At 40.2% G+C, this 24,439-nt stretch overlaps 1 protein-coding gene across 1 annotated transcript in view; it reads left to right on the top strand.

Moving 5' to 3' along the window:
- LOC133559641 (VPS10 domain-containing receptor SorCS1-like) overlaps window positions 1-24,439 on the top strand; it is a 211,657-nt gene that overhangs the window by 94,668 nt on the left and 92,550 nt on the right. Inside the window, exons 3-5 of the mRNA XM_061911585.1 lie at window positions 2,130-2,229; window positions 10,058-10,216; window positions 19,781-19,854. Of these exons, the coding sequence (XP_061767569.1) occupies window positions 2,130-2,229; window positions 10,058-10,216; window positions 19,781-19,854 (333 nt within the window). The remainder of the gene's footprint in view (window positions 1-2,129; window positions 2,230-10,057; window positions 10,217-19,780; window positions 19,855-24,439) is intronic.

Below are 24,439 nucleotides of genomic sequence, written 5' to 3' on the forward strand. Positions count from 1 at the left end.
CTGTGTTCCCAGTCCTTCCATTTTGACGAACAGCCTTTGGGCCCCTTGAGTGGCTGCCATCGTCTTACGAATTTGACGATACACCAGAGCAATGCCTGGCCCAATCAGCAGGGGCCCCGCTGGAAAGAACTGAGAGGCACATGATTCTCCATCTATCCCAGGAGTCTCTCACATACCCCGCTGTAATGGTTCCATCAGGGCGGCCAGGCTCCCCAGAACCCCTTTTCCTCCTCGAAAAGATTTTGTCATTTGAGTCGAGAGTCCAGCTGATCAGTTCCATGTCTGATGTTTAGATTTGGAGGACAGCGCAAAGAAAGAAGCTTCAAAAAAAGTGTAGACAAGACAAAACAAAGACTGCCCTCACCAGAGGCAAGTCAGAAAATATGGTGGAGAAAGGTTACAAAGCATAGACTAAGTAAAGTAAAATATTATTTAATATAAAATATTTAAGCCGTGAAAGTTTGCTTGGAGTGAAGATTGAGGAATTCCAAACGAGTAGAAACGCTATGGATGGATCAACATATGAAATAACAAGTGTGTGTAAAAATGTTAAGTGCTCCCCCTATGGTCAACATATGAAATAACAAGTGTGTGTAAGAATTTGAAATGCGCCCCTCTTGGCCACGGCGTGGCGCAGTGGGAGAGTGGCCGTGTGCAACCCGAGGGTCCCTGGTTCAAATCCCACCTAGTACCAACCTCGTCACGTTCGTTGTGTCCTGAGTAAGACACTTCACCCTTGCTCCTGATGGGTGCTGGTTGGCGCCTTGCATGGCAGCTCCCTCCATCAGTGTGTGAATGTGTGTGTGAATGGGTAAATGTGGAAGTAGTGTCAAAGCGCTTTGAGTACCTTGAAGGTAGAAAAGCGCTATACAAGTACAACCCATTTAAAAAAAAAAAAAATGTATGTAGACATATTGTAATAACTTGAAGTAAATAATGAAGATTAAAAACCAATTACAAACAAAACAAAAATAAGAAATAAATAAAAGCATTCTTTCTCTCACAACGTGTCGACCTTTTTCTTATAAAATTGGGAACAATTTGTCATATTCTTTCTGTTTCTGTAATATTGCAATTATTTTTGGGTAAAAATTTTTACTTTTTATGTAAAATGATAAATAAATAAATACATGGGTTGTACTTGTATAGCGCTTTTCTACCTTCAAGGTACTCAAAGCGCTTTGACACTACTTCCACATTTACCCATTCACACACACATTCACACACTGATGGAGGGAGCTGCCATGCAAGGCGCCAACCAGCACCCATCAGGAGCAAGGGAGAAGTGTCTTGCTCAGGACACAACGGACGTGACGAGGTTGGTACTAGGTAGGATTTGAACCAGGGACCCTCGGGTTGCGCACGGCCACTCTCCCACTGCGCCATGCCGTCCCAAAATGATGACTTTTTATGTAAAATTATTACTTTTTAATGCAAAATGGTGACATTTATCATATTAAATTCGGACTTTTATCACAATATTGCCGATCTTTGTTGTCGTTCTTGTAAAATAGTGACATTTTTTTTTTGGTAAATTATATATATTATAATAATATTATTAATGTAATATTGCCAACATTTTTAAGTTTTCTTAGAAAATTGTGACTTTTGTCGAGTAAAACGACGACTATTTTCATAAAATTGCCAACATTTTAAGCTGTTCTTGTAACGCTATGGATGGCTGAGTTTTAAACAACAGGAAACGCTGCAGTAAGCACAAACAATAACACACCTATTTGCCACGTGGCTCGTATTAGCCGCGCCACTTTATAAGCAGCAGGGTTCAAAGCGTAGGGAAAAAAAAGTGTGTTATACGGTAAATGTAGAAAATGCCATTCTTATTGCGGAGAAAGGTTACAAAGCAGGGGGGTTGAGCAAAGTTCACCATCATCTTTCAGATGTAGAAGTTCCAAAGGTGTGTAAAGTTTGTCGCCCGGAGCGTCAACAATAGCGGTAATGATTCTCATCCCCGCCATGCTACACCACGTCCTCTTGTTTATTTTGATAATTAGAGAAATCTCCATTCATCTAGCAAATTGCTCGGCGTGGCAATTTTCCGCCTGCCTGACATGTTTAATGATACCGTCGGTGTTGCTCCCCCTTCACCGTGTCCCCTGATTGGATTGCAGATCCACCGATTACGGGAGCACCTACGAGAAACTCAACCAGAAAGTGGGGCCCAAAACCATCCTGAGCTACTTGTACGTGAGTCCCAACAATAAGCGCAAGGTGAGTCCCGGCCTGTCGGAGTTCATCATCTCCGTGTGCGGGAGTTGCCATCATTTTCACGGCAAAGCAGCCCGGCGGGAGGCCGCCGTGTTTTTGTGTGTAAGTGTGTGTGTGTGTGTGTGTGTGTGTGTTCTTGTATTTCAACCCTTCTCGAGACATGAAGAAGGAAAAGTATCTTCCATATGAGGATGTGTGAAGAAGTGATGACGTTAATCATGGTCCCAATAACATTGCATCTAATAGAGAATGTCTCATATGATCACCATATGAAATAACAAGTGTGTGCAAACATTAAAAGAGCTCCCCCTCCGTTCAACATATGAAATAACAAGTGTGTGTAAAAATGTTTAAGTGCTCCACCACTGGTCAGCATATGAAATAACAAGTGTGTGTAAAAATTTTGAAATGCGCCCCTATTGGCCAAAAATAATTGAAAAAAAAAAAATTATGTAAACATACTGTAATAATTTGAGGTAAATAATGAAGATTAAAAACCTGTTACAAACAAAACATTCCCAAAAAAGAAGAAGAAATAAAACCAGTGTTTCTCTCACAATGTGTAGACCTTTTTCTTATAAAATTGGGAACAATTTCTCATATTCTTTCCGTTTCTGTACTATTGCAATTATTTTCTTGTAAAATTATGACTTTTAATGTAAAACTATGACTTTTTATGTAAAATCATTACTTTTTAATGCAAAATGGTGACATTTATCATATTACATTCGGACTTTTATCACAATATTGCCGATTTGTGTTGTTGTTCTTGTAAAATAGTGAAATTTTTGGTGTAAATTATATATATTATAATAATACTATCATCATAATATTGCCAACCTTTTTAAGTTTTCTTATAAAATTGTGACTTTCGTCGGGTAAAACGACGACTCTTTTCATAAAATTGCCAACATTTTAAGCATATTTTTGTAAAACTGCGAATGTTATTGACTAAAATTCCAACTTTTATCACATTATCGCACAAATGTTGAGTTATTTTGTACAATTTTGACTTGCATTGAGTCAAATGACAACTTTTATTATAATACTGCCAAAATTCTAAGTTTTTGTTGCAAAACTGTGGCTTTTTTTCTTGTGGAATTCCAACTCACTTTTCACAACAAGCTTTTTTCTATTAGCATATAGCATGTATATATTATTAATGTTGTAAATACAAATCTTTTTATATCTAGAAAGGCTGGTCCTAAAGTGGTAGGCATTTTTTAGAGGTCTCAATAATGTAAGAAATACAAGTGTGTGTGTGTGTGTGTGTGTGTGTGTGTGTGTGTGTGCGTGTGTTCTTGTATTTCAACCCTTCTCGAGACATGAAGAAGGAAAAGTATCTTCCATATGAGGATGTGTGAACAAGTGATGATGTTAATCATGGTCCCAATAACATTGCATCTAATAGAGAATGTCTCATATGATCACCATATGAAATAACAAGTGTGTGCAAACATTAAAAGAGCTCCCCCTCCGGTCAACATATGAAATAACAAGTGTGTGTAAAAATGTTTAAGTGCTCCACCACTGGTCAGCATATGAAATAACAAGTGTGTGTAAAAATTTTGAAATGCGCCCCTATTGGCCAAAAATAATTGAAAAAAAAAAATTATGTAAACATACTGTAATAATTTGAGGTAAATAATGAAGATTAAAAACCTGTTACAAACAAAAAATTCCCAAAAAAGAAGAAGAAATAAAACCAGTGTTTCTCTCACAATGTGTAGACCTTTTTCTTATAAAATTGGGAACAATTTCTCATATTCTTTCCGTTTCTGTACTATTGCAATTATTTTCTTGTAAAATTATGACTTTTAATGTAAAATTATGACTTTTTATGTAAAATCATTACTTTTTAATGAAAAATTGTGACATTTATCATATTACATTCGGACTTTTATCACAATATTGCCGATTTGTGTTGTTGTTCTTGTAAAATAGTGACATTTTTGGTGTAAATTATATATATTATAATAATACTATCATCATAATATTGCCAACCTTTTTAAGTTTTCTTATAAAATTGTGACTTTCGTCTGGTAAAACGACGACTCTTTTCATAAAATTGCCAACATTTTAAGCATATTTTTGTAAAACTGCGAATGTTATTGACTAAAATTCCAACTTTTATCACATTATCGCACAAATGTTGAGTTATTTTGTACAATTTTGACTTGCATTGAGTCAAATGACAACTTTTATTATAATACTGCCAAAATTCCAAGTTTTTGTTGCAAAACTGTGACATTTTTTCTTGTGGAATTCCAACTCACTTTTCACAACAAGCTTTTTTCTATTAGCATATAGCATGTATATATTATTAATGTTGTAAATACAAATCTTTATATATCTAGAAAGGCTGGTCCTCAAGTGGTAGGCATTTTTTCGAGGTCTCAATAATGTAAGAAATACAAGTGTGTGTGTGTGTGTGTGTGTGTGTGTGTGTGTGTGTGCGTGTGTTCTTGTATTTCTACCCTTCTCGAGACATGAAGAAGGAAAAGTGTCTTCCATATGAGGATGTGTGAACAAGTGATGACATAAATCATGGTCCCAATAACATTGCATCTAATAGAGAATGTCTCATATGGTCACCATATGAAACAACAAGTGTGTGTAAACAGTAAAAGAGGTCCCCCTCCGGTCAACATATGAGATAACAAGTGTGTGTAAAAATTTTTAAGTGCTCCACCTCTGGTCAGCATATGAAATAAGAAGTGTGTGTAAAAAATTTGAAGTGCTCCACCTCTGGTCAACATATGAAATAACAAGTGTGTTCAAGAAATTGACATACGCCTCTATTGGCCAAAAATATTTAAAATTAGTAAATGAATAAACATGTATGTAGAGAAGTACTGTAATAACTTTAAGTAAATTATGAAGATTAAAAAACAATCACAAAGTAAAAATGAAAAAAACAAATACAAAATGATCTAAAAGGAGTCTTTCTCACAATGTGTCGACCTTTTTCTTATAAAATTGGGAACAATTTGTCATATTCTTTCTGTTTCTGTAATATTCCAATTGTTTTCTTGTAAAATGTTTACTTTTTATGTAAAATTATGACTTTTTATGTAAAATCATTACTTTTTAATTCGGACTTTTATCACAATATTGCAGATTTTTGTTGTTGTTCTTGTAAAATAGTGACATTTTTTTTAGTAAATTATATATATTATAATAATATTATTATTGTAATATTGCCAACATTTCTAAGTTTTCCTTGAAAATTGTGACTTTTGTTGAGTAAAATGACAACTATTTCCATAAAATTGCCAACATTTTAAGCTTTTCTTGTAAAATTGCGACTGTTATTGAGCAAAATTCCAACTTTCATCATAATATTGCACAAATGTTCCGTTTTTCTTATAAAATGTGGACTTGCGTTGAGTAGAATGACGACTTTTTTTGTAATACCACCAAGATTCTAGGTTTTTCTTGTGAAATTTTGACATTTTTTTGTTGTGAAATTCCAACTAATTTTTCACAACAAGCTTTTTTATATTAGCATATAGCATGTATGTATTATTAATGTTGTAAATCCAAATCTTTATATATCTAGAAAGGCTTGTCCTCAAGTGGTAGGCATGTTTTTAGAGGTCTCAAGAATGTAGGAAATACAAGAATGTGTGTGTGTGTGTGTGTGTGTGTGTGTGTGTGTGTGTGTGTTCTTGTATTTCTACCCTTCTCGAGACACGAAGAAGGAAAAGTATCTTCCATATGAGGATGTGTGAACAAGTGATGACATAAATCATGGTCCCAATAACATTGCATCTAATAGAGAATGTCTCATATGGTCACCATATGAAATAACAAGTGTGTGTAAACATTAAAAGAGCTCCCCCTCCGGTCAACATATGAAATAACAAGTGTGTTTAAAAAAATTTGAAGTGCTCCACCTCTGGTCAGCAAATGAAATAACAAGTGTGTGTAAAAAATTTGAAGTGCTCCACCTCTGGTCAACATATGAAATAACATGTGTGTGTAAAAATTTTGAAATGCGCCCCTATTGGTCAACATTAATAAAAAAAAAATATATATATATTTAGACATACAGTAATAACTTGAAGTAAATGAAGATTAAAAACCAATTTAAAAACAAAACTTTCAAAAAAAAAGAAATAAATGAAAGCAGTCTTTCTCTCACAATGTGTCGACCTGTTTTTTTTATTTTTATAAAATTGGAAACAATTTCTCATATACTTTCTGTTTCTGTTATATTGCAATTATTTTCTTGTAAAATTCTTACTTTTTTTGGAAAATTATTACTTTTTATTGCAAAATGGTGACATTCATCATATTAACTGCGAAAAGTTGGCAACTTGTCCAGGTTGTACCCCGCCTTCCTCCCGATTGTAGCTGAGATAGGCACCAGCGCCCCCTGTCACCCCAAAGGGAATAAGCGGTAGGAAATGGATGGATGGATGGACGGATTATCATATTAAATTCAAACTTTTATCACAATATTGCCTATTTTTTTGTTGTTCTTCTATTATTGCTATACTAATGCCAACATTTCTAAGTTTTCTTATATAATTGTGACTTTTTTAGAGGAAAATGACGACTCTTTTCATAAAATTGCCAAAATGTTTGGCTTTTTTTTGTAAAACTGTGACTTTAATTGAGTAAAATTCCAACTTTTATCACAATATCACACAAATGTTGCGTTTTTCTTGTAAAATTTTGACTAGCTTTGAGTAAAATGAGTGACATCCATCAAAACGAGGGATGGTTTTAAAAGTGTTCCCCCTTTGGTCAACATATGAAATAACAAATGTGTGTGAAAATGTTAAGTGCGCCCCCTCTAGTCAACATATGAAATAACAAGTGTGTGTAAGAAATTGAAATGTGCCCCCTTTGGCCAAAAATAATTACAAAAAATAAAATACATATGTACTATATAGAGACATACTGTAATAACTTGAAGTAAATAATGAAGATTGAAAACCAATTACAAACAAACAATTAAAAAAAAAACATCTATAAGCAGTCTTTTTCTCACAATGTGTCGACTTTTTTCTCATAAAATTTAGGAACAATTTCTCATATTCTTTCTGTTTCTGTAATATTGCCATATTTTCTTGTAAAATTATGCATTTTTCAATGTAAAATTATGAATCTTTATGTAAAATTTTTACTTTTTAATGCAAAATGGTGACATTTGTCATATTAAATTTGGACTTTTATCACAATATTGCCGTTTTTTGTTATTCTTGTAAAATAGTGACTTTTTTTTAGAGTAAAATGATGACTTTTGTCATAGAGTTTTGGCAATATTATTATTGCCAAAATAATAATAATAATAATAATTATGTTATAATAATATTGTTATCATAATATTGCCAACATTTTTAAGTTTTCTTATACAGCTGTGACTTTTGTTGAGTAAAATGATGTGTAAAAAATTTGAAGTGCTCCACCTCTGGTCAACATATGAAATAACAAGTGTGTTCAAGAAATTGACATACGCCCCTATTGGCCAAAATTATTTAAAAACAGTAAATAAATAAACATGTATGCAGAGACATACTGTAATAACTTTAACTAAATTTTGAAGATGAAAAGACAATCACAAAATAAAAATGAAAAAAACAAATACAAAATGATTTAAAAGCAGTCTTATTCTCACAATGTGTCGACCTTTTTCTTATAAAATTGGAAACAATTTGTCATATTCTTTCTGTTTCTGTAATATTGCAATTATTTTTTTGTAAATTTTTTACTTTTTATCAATCAATTAATGTTTACTTATATAGCCCTAAATCACTAGTGTCTCAAAGGGCTGCACAAACCACCACGACATCCTCGGTAAGCCCACATAAGGGTAAGGAAAACTCACACCCAGTGGGACGTCGGTGACAATGATGACTATGAGAACCTTGGAGAGGAGGAAAGCAATGGATGTCGAGCGGGTCTAACATGATACTGTGAAAGTTCAATCCACAATGGATCCAACACAGCCGCGAGAGTCCAGTCCAAAGCGGATCCAACACAGCCGCGAGAGTCCCGTTCACAGCGGAGCCAGCAGGAAACCATCCCAAGCGGAGGCGGCTCAGCAGCGCAGAGATGTCCCCAGCCGATACACAGGCAAGCAGTACATGGCCACCGGATCGGACCGGACCCCCTCCACAAGGGAGAATAGAATAGAATAGAATAGAGTTTTATTGTCATTATTGCAATGAACAGGTTCAAGGAACAACGAAATTGGAGCAGCTCCTCCTAAGGTGCATATACAATATGGTAGTATAAATAGTAAAAAAAAAAAAAAAAAAAAAAAAAAAAGATAGAGATGACAGATGTATATATGTATATGTATATGTATCCACACAGATGCATATCTGCATGCATATGAATACACATACACACATACATAAAACATTATTGCACATTGTAGTCCGAAAAAATAGAAAAACATTTAAGCATTACACATGAGGACATGATGGACATATTGTGCTCACTCAGTGCCTGTTTAATGCTACTCTGGCTCTTGGGTAAAAGCTATTTTTTAGTCTATTGGTGCTCGCTTTTAGCACCCTGTAGCGTCTGCCTGAGGGTAGCAGTTCCAGGTGGCTGTGCCCGGGGTGGAATGGGTCTTTCAGGATGCTCTGTGCTTTCCTGAGACAGCGGGACCTGTACAGGTCAGCCGGAGGGGTGGGGGGGGGGGCATCCGATTAACTTCTGGGCGTTCTTTATGACTCTCTGGAGCGCAGTTCTCTCTGCGGCCGTGCAGCTGCTGAACCACACGCAGATGCAGTAGGTCAGGATGCTCTCAATGGAGCACCGGTAGAAGGACACCAGCAGTTCCTGTGAGAGGTGGTTGTTGTGCAGTCTCTGGTGAGAGTGGGACATAGAAGAAAAAGAAAAGAAATGGCAGATCAACTTGTCTAAAAAGGGAGTCTATTTAAAGGCTAGAGTATACAAATGAGTTTTAAGGTGAGACTTAAATGCTTCTACTGAGGTAGCATCTCGAACTGTTACCAGGAGGGCATTCTAGAGTACTGGAGCCCGAACGGAAAACGCTCTATAGCCCGCAGTCTTTTTTTGGGCTTTGGGAATCACTAATAAGCCGGAGTCCTTTGAACGCAGATTTCTTGCCGGGACATATGGTACAATACAATCGGCAAGATGGGATGTAAAATGTAAAATGATGACTTTTTATGTAAAATGATTACTTTTTAATGCAAAATGGTGACATTTATCATATTAAATTTGGACTTTTATCACAATATTGCCGATTTTTGTTGTTGTTCTTGTAAAATAGTCAAATTTTTTTTGTAAATTATATATATTATAATAATATTATTATTGTAATATTGCCAACATTTTAAGCTTTTCTTGTAAAACTGCGACTGTTATTCAGTAAATTCCCACTTCCATCACAATATCGCACAAATGTTCCGTTTTTCTTGGAAAATTTTGATTTGCAAGAAGCCAAATGCCAACTTTTATGATCATACTGCCAAAATTCGATGTTTTTCTTGCGAAGTTGTGACCTTTTTCTTGTGAAATTCAAACTCAGTTTTCACAACAAGCTTTTTTATATTTGCATAGTATGCATATATTATTAATGTTGTCAATGCAAATATGTATAAATCTAGAAAGGATGGTCCTAAAGAGGCATTTTTAGGAGGTCTCCAGAAGGTACGAACTACAAGCTTGTGTGTGTGTGTGTGTGTGTGTGTGTGTGCGTGTGTGTGTGTGTGTGTGTGTGTGTGTGTGTGTGTGTGTGTGTGTGTGTGTGTGTGTGTGTGTTGCACGTAGAAGCCCCCCAGCACGGTAGCTGTCGGGTTGTGGCGCTCATCCCCGCGTTTCCTTTCTCCTCTCATCTCAGATCATGCTGCTGACCGACCCGGAGGTGGAGAGCAGCCTGCTCATTAGCCTTGACGAGGGCGCGTCCTATCAGAAGCACAGCTTAGCCTTTGATGTCCTCAGTCTTCTCTTTCACCCCGAGCAGGAGGACTGGATCCTGGCTTACAGCCACGACCAAAAGGTAACGGCGAGCTGTCAGATGGCGTGAAAAGCGGGCGGGGAGGGAAAGCAGAGCTCAGGGAAATGTCGGCATGAGCGCAAAAAGGTGATGCTGATGGTGCACTTGTTAGTTCCACCTGAGGCTTCAGTTAGACGTAGCTCTAAAAACAAGCAGGGGGATGCTCTTATTTTGAAATCCTGGTCTGAACCGGTGAGAGTCTACAACAGGGGTCGGCAACTAAGAATGTTGAAAGAGCCATATTGGACCAAAAATACAAAAATAAACATGTCTGGAGCCGCAAAAAATTAAAACCCATAGTACATACAGATAGTGTGTCATGAGATATAAATTGAATCAAGAAGACTTAAAGGAAACTAAATGAGCTCAAATATAGCTACAAATGAGGCATAACAATGCAATATGTACATGTAGCTAGCCTAAATAGCATGTTAGCATCGATTAGCTTGCAGTCATGCAGTGACCAAATATGTCTGATTAGCACTCCACACAAATCAATAACATCAACAAAACTCACCTTTGTCCATTCATGCACAACGTTAAAAGTTAGGTGGACAAAATAATACAGAAAAAGAAGTGGGATAAAACACGTCTTAGAAAGTCGGAGAAAGTTATACAAACTAGGGTGAGTTCAAAGACCGCCGAAATTAGTAGGACAAAACAGCGCTTGCCAAATACCCGAACCAGTGAGTCATATTTAATAAAAACAGTGTGATTTATAAGAATTAGGGAGGTTTGTGTCATGTTTGTCCTCCTGCAAAACTATATTAAAACAAAAAAATATCTCTTTTATATTTTTTCCCTTCAGCTTTTTCCATTTTTCATACATTTTTGAAAAAGCTCCAGAGAGGCACTAGGGCGGCGCTAAAGAGCCGCGGGTTAACGGCCCCCGGTCTACAACAGGGATGTTCAACTACCGTGGACTATAAGGCGCACCTAAAAGCCTTTCATTTTCTGGAAAATAGTGCGCCTTACGAACCGGTTCTGGTTGTGGATACCGACCTCGAAGCAATTTTTTTTTGGTGCATGGTGTAAATAACTACTATATTGATTTATATTCCTTCGATTCAACTACATCAGGGCTCTCAGACACGCGGCCCGCGAGACATTGTTTTGCGGCCCCCACCTTAATATGAAAGTTTAATGTTAGTGCGGCCTGCGAGTTTTATATGAATAATGCTTGACAGCATTGCGTGCGGAGCTGAAGAAATCTACCAATCACGGTGTGGTATATGGCTCTCGAGGGCCGAACATTGACGTCACTTGCGTGATGCAAGCAGAGAAACGTTTTGCCGCTTTTAGACTGGACCCGCACGTGCTCTTCCTCCCTTGCTCGACGCCTGCTCGCTCTCTCTGTCACTGTGTGTGTGTCTCTCTCTCTCTTACTCCCTCCCTCGGCGCCGGGGAGACAGGCGGGCCAGTAGCTTCCGAAGCACTCCGCCGAAGGACCGAGCAACCATACAAAACTGTGGTGCACTGGACCCCAGCGCTGATACTCCGACCGAGAGTCGCTGGGCGAATTGGACATGAACACGTTAGTCGTGATGTTAGCCCGTTCGGAGCTTAATTGTGCTACCGTAACTGTAAACTCCAGGGCGAGCAACCCCCCCTCCCGTTGGCTCTAGACAGAGACGATTTTTGTTATTTGGGTCCAAAATGGCTCTTTCAAAATTCTGAGTTGCCTACCCCTGCGTTAGTGGACAAGCGGCTAATGAATGAAAGCGACAGAGACGTTGCCATGGAGACGAGGGTTTTCTTACGTGCGTGGCTGCAGTCACACCGCGCCATTTGTCCGTCAGTAAAAACAGTCCCCAAAAACCTAACTCGTTACCGGTCCTCACATAAACAGTACTTTTCCTCGTTGGTGTTTCAAGAAGGGTAGAAATAAAGGAACACACAAACACATTATTGTATTTCTTACCTTCTGGGGACCTCTGAACAATGCCTACCTCTTTAGGACCACCCTCTCTAGATATACAAACATTTGTATACACGACATTAATAATGTATACAAACTATCCACATATAAAAAAGTAAGCTTTAGAATGTTGTGAACCATGATTGCGATCCTAACTCGTTCACCGGTCCTCACTTGGACGGAACTTTTCCTTGTTGGCGTCAAACACACATATTCTTGTATTTGTTACCCTAGAGGCATGTTTTCCAGCGCACGTCACAAAGTCTTACCTTCACATGACCTAACTCTTTACCGGTCCTCACATGAACGGTACTTTTCCTCGTTGGTGTCTCAAGAAGGGTAGAAATAAAGGAACACACATACACACATTATTGTATTTCTTACCTTCTGGGGACCTCTGAAAAATGCCTACCTCTTTAGGACCACCCTCTCTAGATATATAAACATTTATATATACAACATTAATAATGTATACAAACTATGCACATATAAAAAAGTAAGCTTTAGAATGTTTGGAACCAGGATTGCGGTCCTAAGTCCTTCGCCGGTCCTCACATGGACGGCACTTTTCCTTGTTGGTGTCAAACACACATATTTTTGTATTTGTTACCTTGGAGGCATGTTTTCCAGCGCACGTCACAAAGTCTTACCTTCACATGGCCTAACTCGTTACTGGTCCTCACATGAACAGTACTTTTCCTCGTTGGTGTCTCAAGAAGGGTAGAAATAAAGGAACACACATACACACATTATTGTATTTCTTACCTTCTGGGGACCTCTGAAAAATGCCTACCTCTTTAGGACCACCCTCTCTAGATATACAAACATTTGTATATACGGCATTAATAATGTATACAAACTATCCACATATAAAAAAGTACGCTTTAGAATGTTTGAAACCATGACTGCGATCCTAACTCGTTCACGGGTCCTCATATGGACGGAACTTTTCCTAGTTAGCGTCAAACACACATATTCTTGTATTTGTTACCTTAGAGGCATGTTTTCCAGCGCACGTCACAAAGTCTTACCTTCACATGACCTAACTCTTTACCGGTCCTCACATGAACGGTACTTTTCCTCGTTGGTGTCTCAAGACGGGTAGAAATAAAGGAACACACATACACACATTATTGTATTTCTTACCTTCTGGGTATCTCTGAAAAATGCCTACCTCTTCAGGACCACCCTCTCTAGATATTCAAACATTTGTATATATGACATTAACAATGTATACAAACTATCCACGTATAAAAAAGTAAGCTTTAGAATGTTTGGAACCATGATTGCGAGCCTAACTCGTTCACGGGTCCTCACATGGACGGAACTTTTCCTTGTTGGTGTCAAACACACATATTTTTGTATTTGTTACCTTAGAGGCATGTTTTCCAGCGCACGTCACAAAGTCTTACCTTCACATGGATGCTGACTGACCCCTAATGTTAACCTCCCAGGTCTCACCTCCTAAATGTAAGCGCCGGTGACATCACGGGCACAACAAAGGCGGAGGTCACCGATGTGTGACATTGCAAACACTGTTATGATACACCGACATACACACACTCAACACGCACACTTTATTAGTTGGTGCAACGTCTGCTGTCTGCTTTGCTCAATGCTGCGGACATCAAACTACCCACCCCCCACCCCCCCTACACACACACACACACCCCTACACACACTTACGCGCAGAGTCGGCTGTGGCAAGACTCGAGCGGAGGTGAGAAGTGAGATAAATGGTGCAGGAGGAGATGAAAGCCTGCTGGACAAGAATCCACCGCCCCGAATAAAGATGCACTCCACAAGCTTTGCCCTGCGGTTGTCCAGCGAAGGCAACTTTATGCTTTTCTTTCATCACTCCCGCGGCTCGCCTTCCATTTACTGACGGTCTCGCCTTTTGAAAAAAGTTGCAAGTTGAGTCGAAAACGGAGGTGAATCTTCCTGAAGGCACCCCTCCTCCAGAATTTGAGATAGCTAGCAATCAGCGGAGCATGTTTACAGTTAGAAATCAGGGATGCTAGTTTTCTACGAGCTACTAGCGGCGCTAGTATTCCAGCCAGCGGTAGTTGGCAGCTTGGTATTACCACGCTAATTGCCAGCTAGCAATTTGCCTGCTAATTTCCAGTTAGTAATTTGTCTGCTAGTTGCCAGCTAGCAATTTGCTTGCTAATTGCCAGCTAGCAATTTGCCTGTTAATTTCCAGTTAGCAATTTTCCTGCTAGTTACCAGCTAGCAATTTGCCTGGTAATTGCCAACTAGCAATGTGTCTGCTAATATTCAGTTAGCAATTTGCCTGCTAATTTCCAGTTAGCAATTTGCCTGCTAATTTCCTGTTAGCAATTTGCCTGCTAATATCCAGTTAGTAATGTGCCTGCTAATTTCCAGCTAGCAATTTGTCTACTAATTTCCAGGCGAATTGCCAACTAGTAATTGGCGAATGAATATCCAGTTAGCAAGTTGCCTGCTAAATTCCAGTTAGCAATTTGCTTGCTTAATTGCCAGCTAGCAATTTGCCTTGTAATTGCCAGGTGGCAATTTGCCTGCTAATTACCAACTAGCAATGTGCCTGCTAATTTCCAATTAGCTATTTGTCTGTTAATTGCCAACTAGTAATTTGCATGCTAATTTCCAGTTAGCAATTTGCATGCTAATTGCCAACTAGCAATTTGTCTGCTAATTTCCAGCTAGCAATTTGCCTGAAATTTCATCTAGTAATTTGCCTGTTAGTTGCCAGCTAGCAATTCGCCTGCTAAGTGCCAGCGAGCAATTCGGCTGTTCCCAATTCACCTGCTAATTGCCAGCTCACAATTCGCCTGCTAAATACCAACTAGCAATTTACCTGCTAATTGTTAACTCAGACTTCACCTGCTAATTATTTAATATTTAGTAATTTACCTGCTAATTGCCAGCTAGCAATTTGCCAGCTAATTGCCAGCTAGCAATTTGTCTGCTAATTGCTAGCTCACAATTCACCTGCAAATTATTTAATAATTAACAATTTGCCTGCTAATTGCCAATTAGCAATTTGCCTGCTAATTGCCAGCTAGCAATTTGCCTGCTAATTGCCAGGTAGTAATTTGCCTGTTAGTTGCCAACTAGGAATTCGCCTGCTAAGTGCCAGCTAGCAATTCGGCTGTTCGCAATTCACCTGCTAATTGCCAGCTCACAATTCGTCTGCTAATTACCAACTAGCAATTCCCCTGCTAGTTGCCAGCTAGCAATATGCCTGCTAATTTCCAGCTAGCAATTTGACTGCTTGATTCCAGTTAGCAATTCACCTGCTAATTTCCCGCTAACAATTTGCCTGCTAATATCCAGTTAGTAATGTGCCTGCTAATTTCCAGCTAGCAATTTTTCTACTAATTTCCAGGCGAATTGCCAACTAGTAATTGGCGAATTAATATCCAGTTAGCAAGTTGCCTGTTAATTTCTAGTTAGCAATTTGCCTACTTAATTGCCAGCTAGCAATTCGCCTTGTAATTGCCAGGTAGCAATTTGCCTGCTAATTACCAACTAGCAATGTGCCTGCTAATTTCTAATTAGCTATTTGTCTGTTAATTGCCAACTAGTAATTTGCATGCTAATTTCCAGCTGGCAATTTGCCTGCTAATTTCCAGTTAGCAATTCACATGCTAATTGCCAACTAGCAATTTGTCTGCTAATTTCCAGCTAGCAATTTGCCTGCAATTTCATCTAGTAATTTGCCGGTTAGTTGCCAGCTAGCAATTCGCCTGCTGAGGGCCAGCTAGCAATTTGGCTGTTCCCAATTCACCTGCTAATTGCCAGCTCACAACTTGCGTGCAAATTACCAACTAGCAATTTGCCTGCTAATTGTTAACTCACAATTCACCTGCTAATTATTTAATATTTAGCAATTTGCCTGCTAATTGCCAGCTAGCAATTTGCTAGCTAATTGCCAGCTAGCAATTTGCCTGCTAATTGCTAGCTCACAATTCACCTGCAAAGTATTTAATAATTAGTAATTTGCCTGCTATTTGCCAGCTAGCAATTTGCCTGCTAATTGCCAGCTACTAATTTGCCTGTTAGTTGCCAGCTAGCAATTCGCCTGCTAAGTGCCAGCTAGCAATTCGGCTGTTCCCAATTCACCTGCTAATTGCCAGCTCACAATTCGCCTGCTAAATACCAACTAGCAATTTGCCTGCTAATTGTTAACTCAGGCTTCACTTGCTAATTATTTAATATTTAGCAATTTGCCTGCTAATTGCCAGCTAGCAGTTTGCCAGCTAATTGCCAGCTAGCAATTTGCCTGCTAATTGCTAGCTCACAATTCACCTGCAAATTATTTAATAATTAGCAATTTGCCTGCTAATTGCTGATTAGCAATTTGCCTGCTAATTGCCAGCTAGAAATTTGCCTGCTAATTGCCAGCTAGTAATTTGCCTGTTAGTTGCCAGCTAGCAATTCGCCTGCTAAGTGCCAGCTAGCAATTCGGCTTTTCGTAAATCACCTGCTAATTGCCAACTAGCAATTTGCCTGTTAGTTGCCAGCTAGCAATTCGCCTGCTAAGTGCCAGCTAGCAATTCGGCTGTTCGTAAATCACCTGCTAATTGCCAACTAGCAATTTGACTGCTTGATTCCAGCTAGCAATTCGCCCGCTAGTTTCCCGCTAATTTCCCGCTAGCAATTTGCCTGCGAGTTGCCAGCTAGCAGTTCACCCGCTAATGGCCATCTAGCAATTTGCTTGGTAATTGCCAGCTAGCAACCAGCCACATGTGGCCCGCGGGCCAAATTCTTCCCGGGTCTGCTATAGGCATACCTGAGTAAAATGCATCGTCTTCAGTTTTGGGCGTGGATTAGGCTACTAAGGAAGCTTTACGTATTTCCACCAGTATAGTCATTGCTAGCGTCGGTTGTAGTTGGTTTTAGTCTTTGTTTTCTGATAGGATTGCTATTTGTTGTGATATTGTACGGACAAACTTCTTCCTGAAAATAGCCTGATTTCTGTGTAAAATGTGTTAATCAGAGATTTGTTGTTTGTCTATTCTGCCATGATGGTCCCAGCACCTCAACCCCAAGTGAGAGCTTTTACTACTTACGTATCAAATACTACACGGCCTAGCTACAGCCTAACTTACCGATTGTATTGCACCATATGTCCCGGAAAGAAATCTGCGTTCCAAGAACTCCGACTTATTAGTGATTCCCAGAGCCCAAAAAAGATATGCGGGCTGTTGAGCGTTTTCTTTTTGGGCTCCAGTACTCTAGAATGTTTTACCGGTAACAGTTCAAGATGCTACCTCAGTAGAAGCATTAAAGTCTCACCTTAAAACTCATTTGTATACTCTAGCCTTTAAATAGACCGCCCTTTTTAGACCAGTTGATCTGCCGTCTCTTTTCTTTTTCTGCTCTGCCCCTCTCTCCCTTGTGGAAGGGGGAGGGGGGGGGGGTGGGGCACAGGTCCGGTGGCAATGGATGAAGAACTGGCTGTCCAGAGTCGGGACCCAGGGTGGACCACTCGCTTGTGCATCGGTTGGGGACATCTCTGTAATGCTGACACGTCTCCGCTCGGGATGGTCTCCTGCTGGCCCCACTATGGACTTACGTTAGATCCACTATGGATTGGACTCTCACACTATTATGTTAGATCCACTATGGACTGGACTCTCACTATTATGTTAGATCCACTATGGACTGGACTCGCACTATTATGTTAGATCCACTATGGACTGGACTCTCACACTATTATGTTAGATCTACTATGGACTGGACTCTCACTATTATTTTGGAGCCACAATAGACTGGACTCTCACACTACTATGTTAGATCCACTATGGACTGGACTCTCACTATTATGTTAGATCCACTATGGACTGGACTCGCACTATTATGTTAGATCCACTATGGACTGGACTCTCACACTATTATGTTAGATCTACTATGGACTGGACTCTCACTATTATCTTGGAGCCACAATAGACTGGACTCTCACACTACTATGTTAGATCCACTATGGACTGGACTCTCACTATTATGTTAGATCCACTATGGACTGGACTCTCACTATTATGTTAGATCCACTATGGACTGGACTCTCACTGTCATGTTTGATCGACTATTGACTGGACTCTCAATATTATGTTAGATCCACTTTGGACTGGGCTCTCACACTATTATGTTAGATCAACTATGGACTAGACTCTCACTATTATGTTGGATCCACAATGGACTGGACTCTAACACTATTTTGTTAGATACACTATGGACTGGACACTCACACTATTATTCAGATACACTATGGACTGGACTCTCACACTATTATGTTAGAGCAACAATAGACTGGACTCTCACTATTTTGTTGGATCCACTATGGACTGGACTCTCACTATTATGTTAGATCCACTATGGACTGGACTCTCACGCTATTATATTAGATCCACTATGGACTGGACTCTCACACTATTAAGTTAGATCCACTATGGACTGGCTCTCACTATAATGTTAGATCCACCATGGACTGGACTCTCACTATCATGTTTGATCCACTATGGACTGGACTCTCACTATTAGGCTAGATCCACTATGGACTGGACTCTCACTATTTTGTTAGATCCACTATGGACTGGACTCTCACACTATTATGTTAGATCTACTATGGACTGGACTCTCACTATTATGTTGGAGCCACAATAGACTGGACTCTCACACTATTATGTTAGATCCACTATGGACTGGACTCTCACCATTATGTTAGATCCACTATGGACTGGAATCTCACTGTCATGTTTGATCAACTATTGACTGGACTCTCACTATTATGTTAGATCCACTATGGACTGGACTCTCAAACTATTATGTTAGATCCACTATGGACTGGACTCTCACTATTATGTTAGATCCAATATGGACTGGACTCTCACTATTATGTTAGATCCACTATGGACTGTACTCTCACCATTGGGCTAGATCCACTATGGACTGGACTCTCAGACTATTATGTTAGATTCACTATGGACTGGACTTTCGCAATATTATGCTAGACCCACTCGACGTCCATTGCATCTGGTCTCCCCAGGGAAGGACCCACATCTGCGGTCCTCTGCAAGGTTTCTCATAGTCATTCACATTGACATCCCACTGGGTTGTGAGTTTTTTCCTTGCCCTTATGTGGGCTCTGAACCGAGGATGTCGTTGTGGCTTGTGCAGCCCTTTGAGACACTTGTGATTTAGGACTACATAAATAAACATTGATTGATTGAGAGGCAGTGGAAGTTTGAAGTTCCTTGGAGCTGGATCCGGCTGCATATCCTGCAAACCTCCGTCAGGGAGACTACAGAACTTTGACCGTGATTGCAGTACCATTTCTGGCCACATTATCACATATGGCTCCTTTAAGTCAACAGGTTATAAAGGGGCAGTCGGCGGAAAAGCTCCTCCTCTTCTCAGTCCGCAGAACGCCTCGGCGTCTGCGTAGTTTCACAATGACAAAGGAATAATTTATTCCTCCGCGCCAATTAATACGCTGAGTCAGCCGGAGAAGACTTTTTAAACACGGGCGCTCATTTGCATATCAAAAAGCGCCGCCCGTCTGCCGAGCATTTCGGAATCGGACTTATCAGCGATTCATCGCCTCGCGGTTGTTGTTGCATGTTCTCCACGTTTCTCACTCCTTGGCTCTTGTCTCTCGGCAGCTTTACGTCTCTGTGGAGTTTGGGAGGAGGTGGCAGCTGGTGCACGACGGAGTTGTCCCCAACAGATTCTACTGGTGAGTCCGCCGAACCTCCGCACCTATGAAAGCACGCACTTGGTCCTCTACGGGGGTCCGTGGGCCCTAGGGGTTCCACAGAGGTACTGCAAGAAGGGGGGAGGGTCATGGAATCACTCGTGAATACTTTCCCTCCATTTACCTTGACGTTTTGAAATAAAATCATGAACATATACATATAAATATTTAATTTATAGCTAGCAATTAGCAACGCTAGTTTCCAGTTAGCAATTACTGACGCTAGTTTCCAGCTAGCTATTACCTACGCTAGTTTCCAGCTAGAAATTAGCTACACTAGTTTCCAGCTAGCAATTACTGACTAGTTTCCAGCTAGCAGTTACTGACGCTAGTATCCAGCTAGCAATTGGCAACACTAGTTTCCAGCTAGCAATTACTGACTAGTTTCCAGCTAGCAGTTACTGACGCTAGTTTCCAGCTAGCAATTAGCGACACTAGATTCTAGCTAGCAATTACTGACGCTAGTTTCCAGCTAGCAATCACTGACTAGTTTCCAGCCAGCAATTACTGACGCTAGTTTCCAGTTAGCAATTACTGACGCTAGTTTCCAGCTAGCTAATACCTACGCTAGTTTCCAGCTAGAAATTAGCTACACTAGTTTCCAGCTAGCAATTACTGACTAATTTCCAGCTAGCAGTTACTGATGCTAGTTTCCAGCTAGCAATTACTGACACTAGTTTCCAGCTAGCAGTTACTGACGCTAGTTTCCAGCTAGCAATTGGCAACACTAGTTTCCAGCTAGCAATTAGCGACACTAGATTCTAGCTAGCAATTACTGACGCTAGTTTCCAGCTAGCAATCACTGACTAGTTTCCAGCCAGCAATTACTGACGCTAGTTTCCAGTTAGCAATTACTGACGCTACTTTCCAGCTAGCTATTACCTACGCTAGTTTCCAGCTAGAAATTAGCCACACTAGTTTCCAGCTAGCAATTACTGACTAGTTTCCAGCTAGCAGTTACTGATGCTAGTTTCCAGCTAGCAATTACTGACACTAGTTTCCAGCTAGCAGTTACTGACGCTGGTTTCCAGCTAGAAATTAGCTACACTAGTTTCCAGCTAGCAATCACTGACTAGTTTCCAGCCAGCAATTACTGACGCTAGTTTCCAGCTAGCAATTGGCAACACTAGTTTCCAGCTAGCTATTACCTACGCTAGTTTCCAGCTAGAAATTAACTACACTAGTTTCCAGCTAGCAATCACTGACTAGTTTCTAGCCAGCAATTACTGACGCTAGTTTCCAGTTAGCAATTACTGACGCTACTCCCCAGCTAGCTATTACCTACGCTAGTTTCCAGCTAGAAATTAGCCACACTAGTTTCCAGCTAGCAATTACTGACTAGTTTCCAGCTAGAAATTACCCACACTAGTTTCCAGCTAGAAATTAGCCACACTAGTTTCCAGCTAGCAATTAGCCACACTAGTTTCCAGCTAGCAATTATTGACTAGTTTCCAGCTAGAAATTACCCACACTAGTTTCCAGCTAGCAATCACTGACTAGTTTCCAGCCAGCAATTACTGACGCTAGTTTCCAGTTAGCAATTACTGACGCTACTCTCCAGCTAGCTATTACCTACGCTAGTTTCCAGCTAGAAATTAGCCACACTAGTTTCCAGCTAGCAATTATTGACTAGTTTCCAGCTAGAAATTACCCACACTAGTTTCCAGCTAGAAATTAGCCACACTAGTTTCCAGCTAGCAATTAGCCACACTAGTTTCCAGCTAGCAATTATTGACTAGTTTCCAGCTAGAAATTACCCACACTAGTTTCCAGCTAGCAATTACTGACTAGTTTCCAGCTAGCAGTTACTGACGCTAGTTTCCAGCTAGCAATGGGCAACACTAGTTTCCAGCTAGCTATTACCTACGCTAGTTTCCAGCTAGAAATTAGCTACACTAGTTTCCAGCTAGCAATCACTGACTAGTTTCCAGCCAGCAATTACTGACGCTAGTCTCCAGTTAGCAATTACTGACGCTACTTTCCAGCTAGCTATTACCTACGCTAGTTTCCAGCTAGCAATTACTGACTAGTTTCAAGCTAGCAGTTACTGATGCTAGTTTCCAGTTAGCAATTACTGACACTAGTTTCCAACTAGCAGTTACTGACGCTAGTTTCCAGCTAGCAATTGGCAACACTAGTTTCCAGCTAGCTATTACCTACGCTAGTTTCCAGCTAGAAATTAGCTACACTAGTTTCCAGCTAGCAATCACTGACTAGTTTGCAGCCAGCAATTACTGACGCTAGTCTCCAGTTAGCAATTACTGACGCTACTTTCCAGCTAGCTATTACCTACGCTAGTTTCCAGCTAGCAATTACTGACTAGTTTCAAGCTAGCAGTTACTGATGCTAGTTTCCAGTTAGCAATTACTGACACTAGTTTCCAACTAGCAGTTACTGGCGCTAGTTTCCAGCTAGCAATTGGCAACACTAGTTTCCAGCTAGCAGTTACTGAAGCTAGTTTCCAGCTAGCAATTGGCAACACTAGTTTCCAGCTAGCAATTAGCGACACTAGATTCTAGCTAGCAATTACTAACGCTAGTTTCCAGCAAACAACATAGTGACGCTAGTTTCCAGCTCGCAATTACCTACGCTAGTTTCCAGCTAGAAAGTAGCCACACTAGTTTCCAGCTAGCAATTACTGACGCTAGTTTCCAGTTAGCAATTACTGACGCTACTTTCCAGCTAGCTATTACCTATGCTAGTTTCCAGCTAGAAAGTAGCCACACTAGTTTCCAGCTAGCAATTACAGACTAGTTTCCAGCTAGATATTACTGACTCTAGTTTCCAGCTGGCAATTACTGACACTAGTTTCCAGCTAGAAATTTGCGACGCTGGTTTCCAACTAGCAATTAGCAACACTAGATTCTAGCTAGCAATTACTGACGCTAGTTTCCAGCAAACAAATAGTGACGCTAGTTTCCAACTAGCAGTTACTGTCGAGAGTTTCCAGCTAGAAATTACTGACACTAGTTTCCAGCTAGCAATTAGCGATGCTAATTTCCTGCTAGGAATTACTGACGCTAGTTTCCAGCTAGCAATTACTGACACTAGTTTCCAGGTAGCAACTTGCGACGCTAGTTTCCAGCTAGCAATTACTGACTCTAGTTTCCAGCTAGCAATTACTGACGCTAGTTTCCAGGTAGCAACTTGCGACGCTAGTTTCCAGGTAGCAATTACTGACGCTAGTTTCCGGCTAGCAATTACTGACGCTAGTTTCCAGGTAGCAACTTGCGACGCTAGTTTCCAGGTAGCAGTTACTGACGCTAGTTTCCGGCTAGCAATTACTGACTCTAGTTTCCAGCTAGCAATTACTGACACTAATTTCCAGCTAGCAACTTGCGACGCTGGTTTCTAGGTAGCAATTACTGACGCTAGTTTCCAGCTAGCAATTACTGACACTAGTTTCCAGGTAACAACTTGCGACGCTAGTTTCCAGCTAGCAATTACTGACTCTAGGTTCCAGCTAGCAATTACTGACGCTAGTTTCCAGGTAGCAACTTGCGACGCTATTTCCAGGTAGTAATTACTGACGCTAGTTTCCGGCTAACAATTACTGACTCTAGTTTCCAGCTAGCAATTACTGACGCTAGTTTTCAGGTAGCAACTTGCGACGCTAGTTTCCAGGTAGCAATTACTGATGCTAGTTTCCGGCTAGCAATTACTGACTCTAGTTTCCAGCTAGCAATTACTGACGCTAGTTTCCAGGTAGCAACTTGCGACGCTAGTTTCCAGCTAGGAATTACTGATGCTAGTTTCCAGGTAGCAACTTGCGACGCTAGTTTCCAGGTAGCAATTACTGACGCTAGTTTCCGGCTAGCAATTACTGACTCTAGTTTCCAGGTAGCAACTTGCGACGCTGGTTTCCAGCTAGAAATTACTGACGCTAGTTTCCAGCTAGAAATTACTGACGCTAGTTTCCTTGGTTTCAAAAAGGTTGGTGACCCCTGGCATACATACATATTATCAACGGTGCTATACCATATTTGATTATACAACTACAATATTTTAGTATTGCACAATGAAAAGGTATCTTTAGAATATTTCCTTTAAATTGGAATTGTTTTGATCTCGTAAAAGCTTCGGCAATTAATTGCACTTGATGATTCTGCATTTTTCGTCATCAGACGTAGTCGGGAGTGTGGAGGAGGCAGTTGTAGTCCTGCTAAATGATGCATGCCTCCCCACGTTCTTTGCTGTGCATAATGCACTAACAACTGGTTTACACACCACGCTCAATATTGATGGCGCCAAGACATTCCACTCATAAAATAGCAAGGCATCAAACTAACATTTTTACTCCTGCAAATGGAAAGATCGGCGCTTTAATGCCTGCTTTTTACAACCTCGGCCGGGGGGGAGGGGGTGATGACTTGTGGGTTCGATGCCCGACTAAGCACAAAGAGACTTTTAATGCACAAACTAATCATGTGAGAGTGTCAATACCGGGTCAAAGTTAAATACTGCTGGCTTATAGTAAAGATGGACGGCCTTGTTTTGGCAGCAGGGGTCTGTGGTTTGATGGCTGCCTCGTCTCGGGGGGAGGGGAATATTCCAAATAAGTGTTAAA

Source organism: Nerophis ophidion, linkage group LG09 (genome assembly GCF_033978795.1).
Source record: "Nerophis ophidion isolate RoL-2023_Sa linkage group LG09, RoL_Noph_v1.0, whole genome shotgun sequence".
NCBI classification, from domain to species: Eukaryota; Metazoa; Chordata; class Actinopteri; order Syngnathiformes; family Syngnathidae; genus Nerophis; species Nerophis ophidion.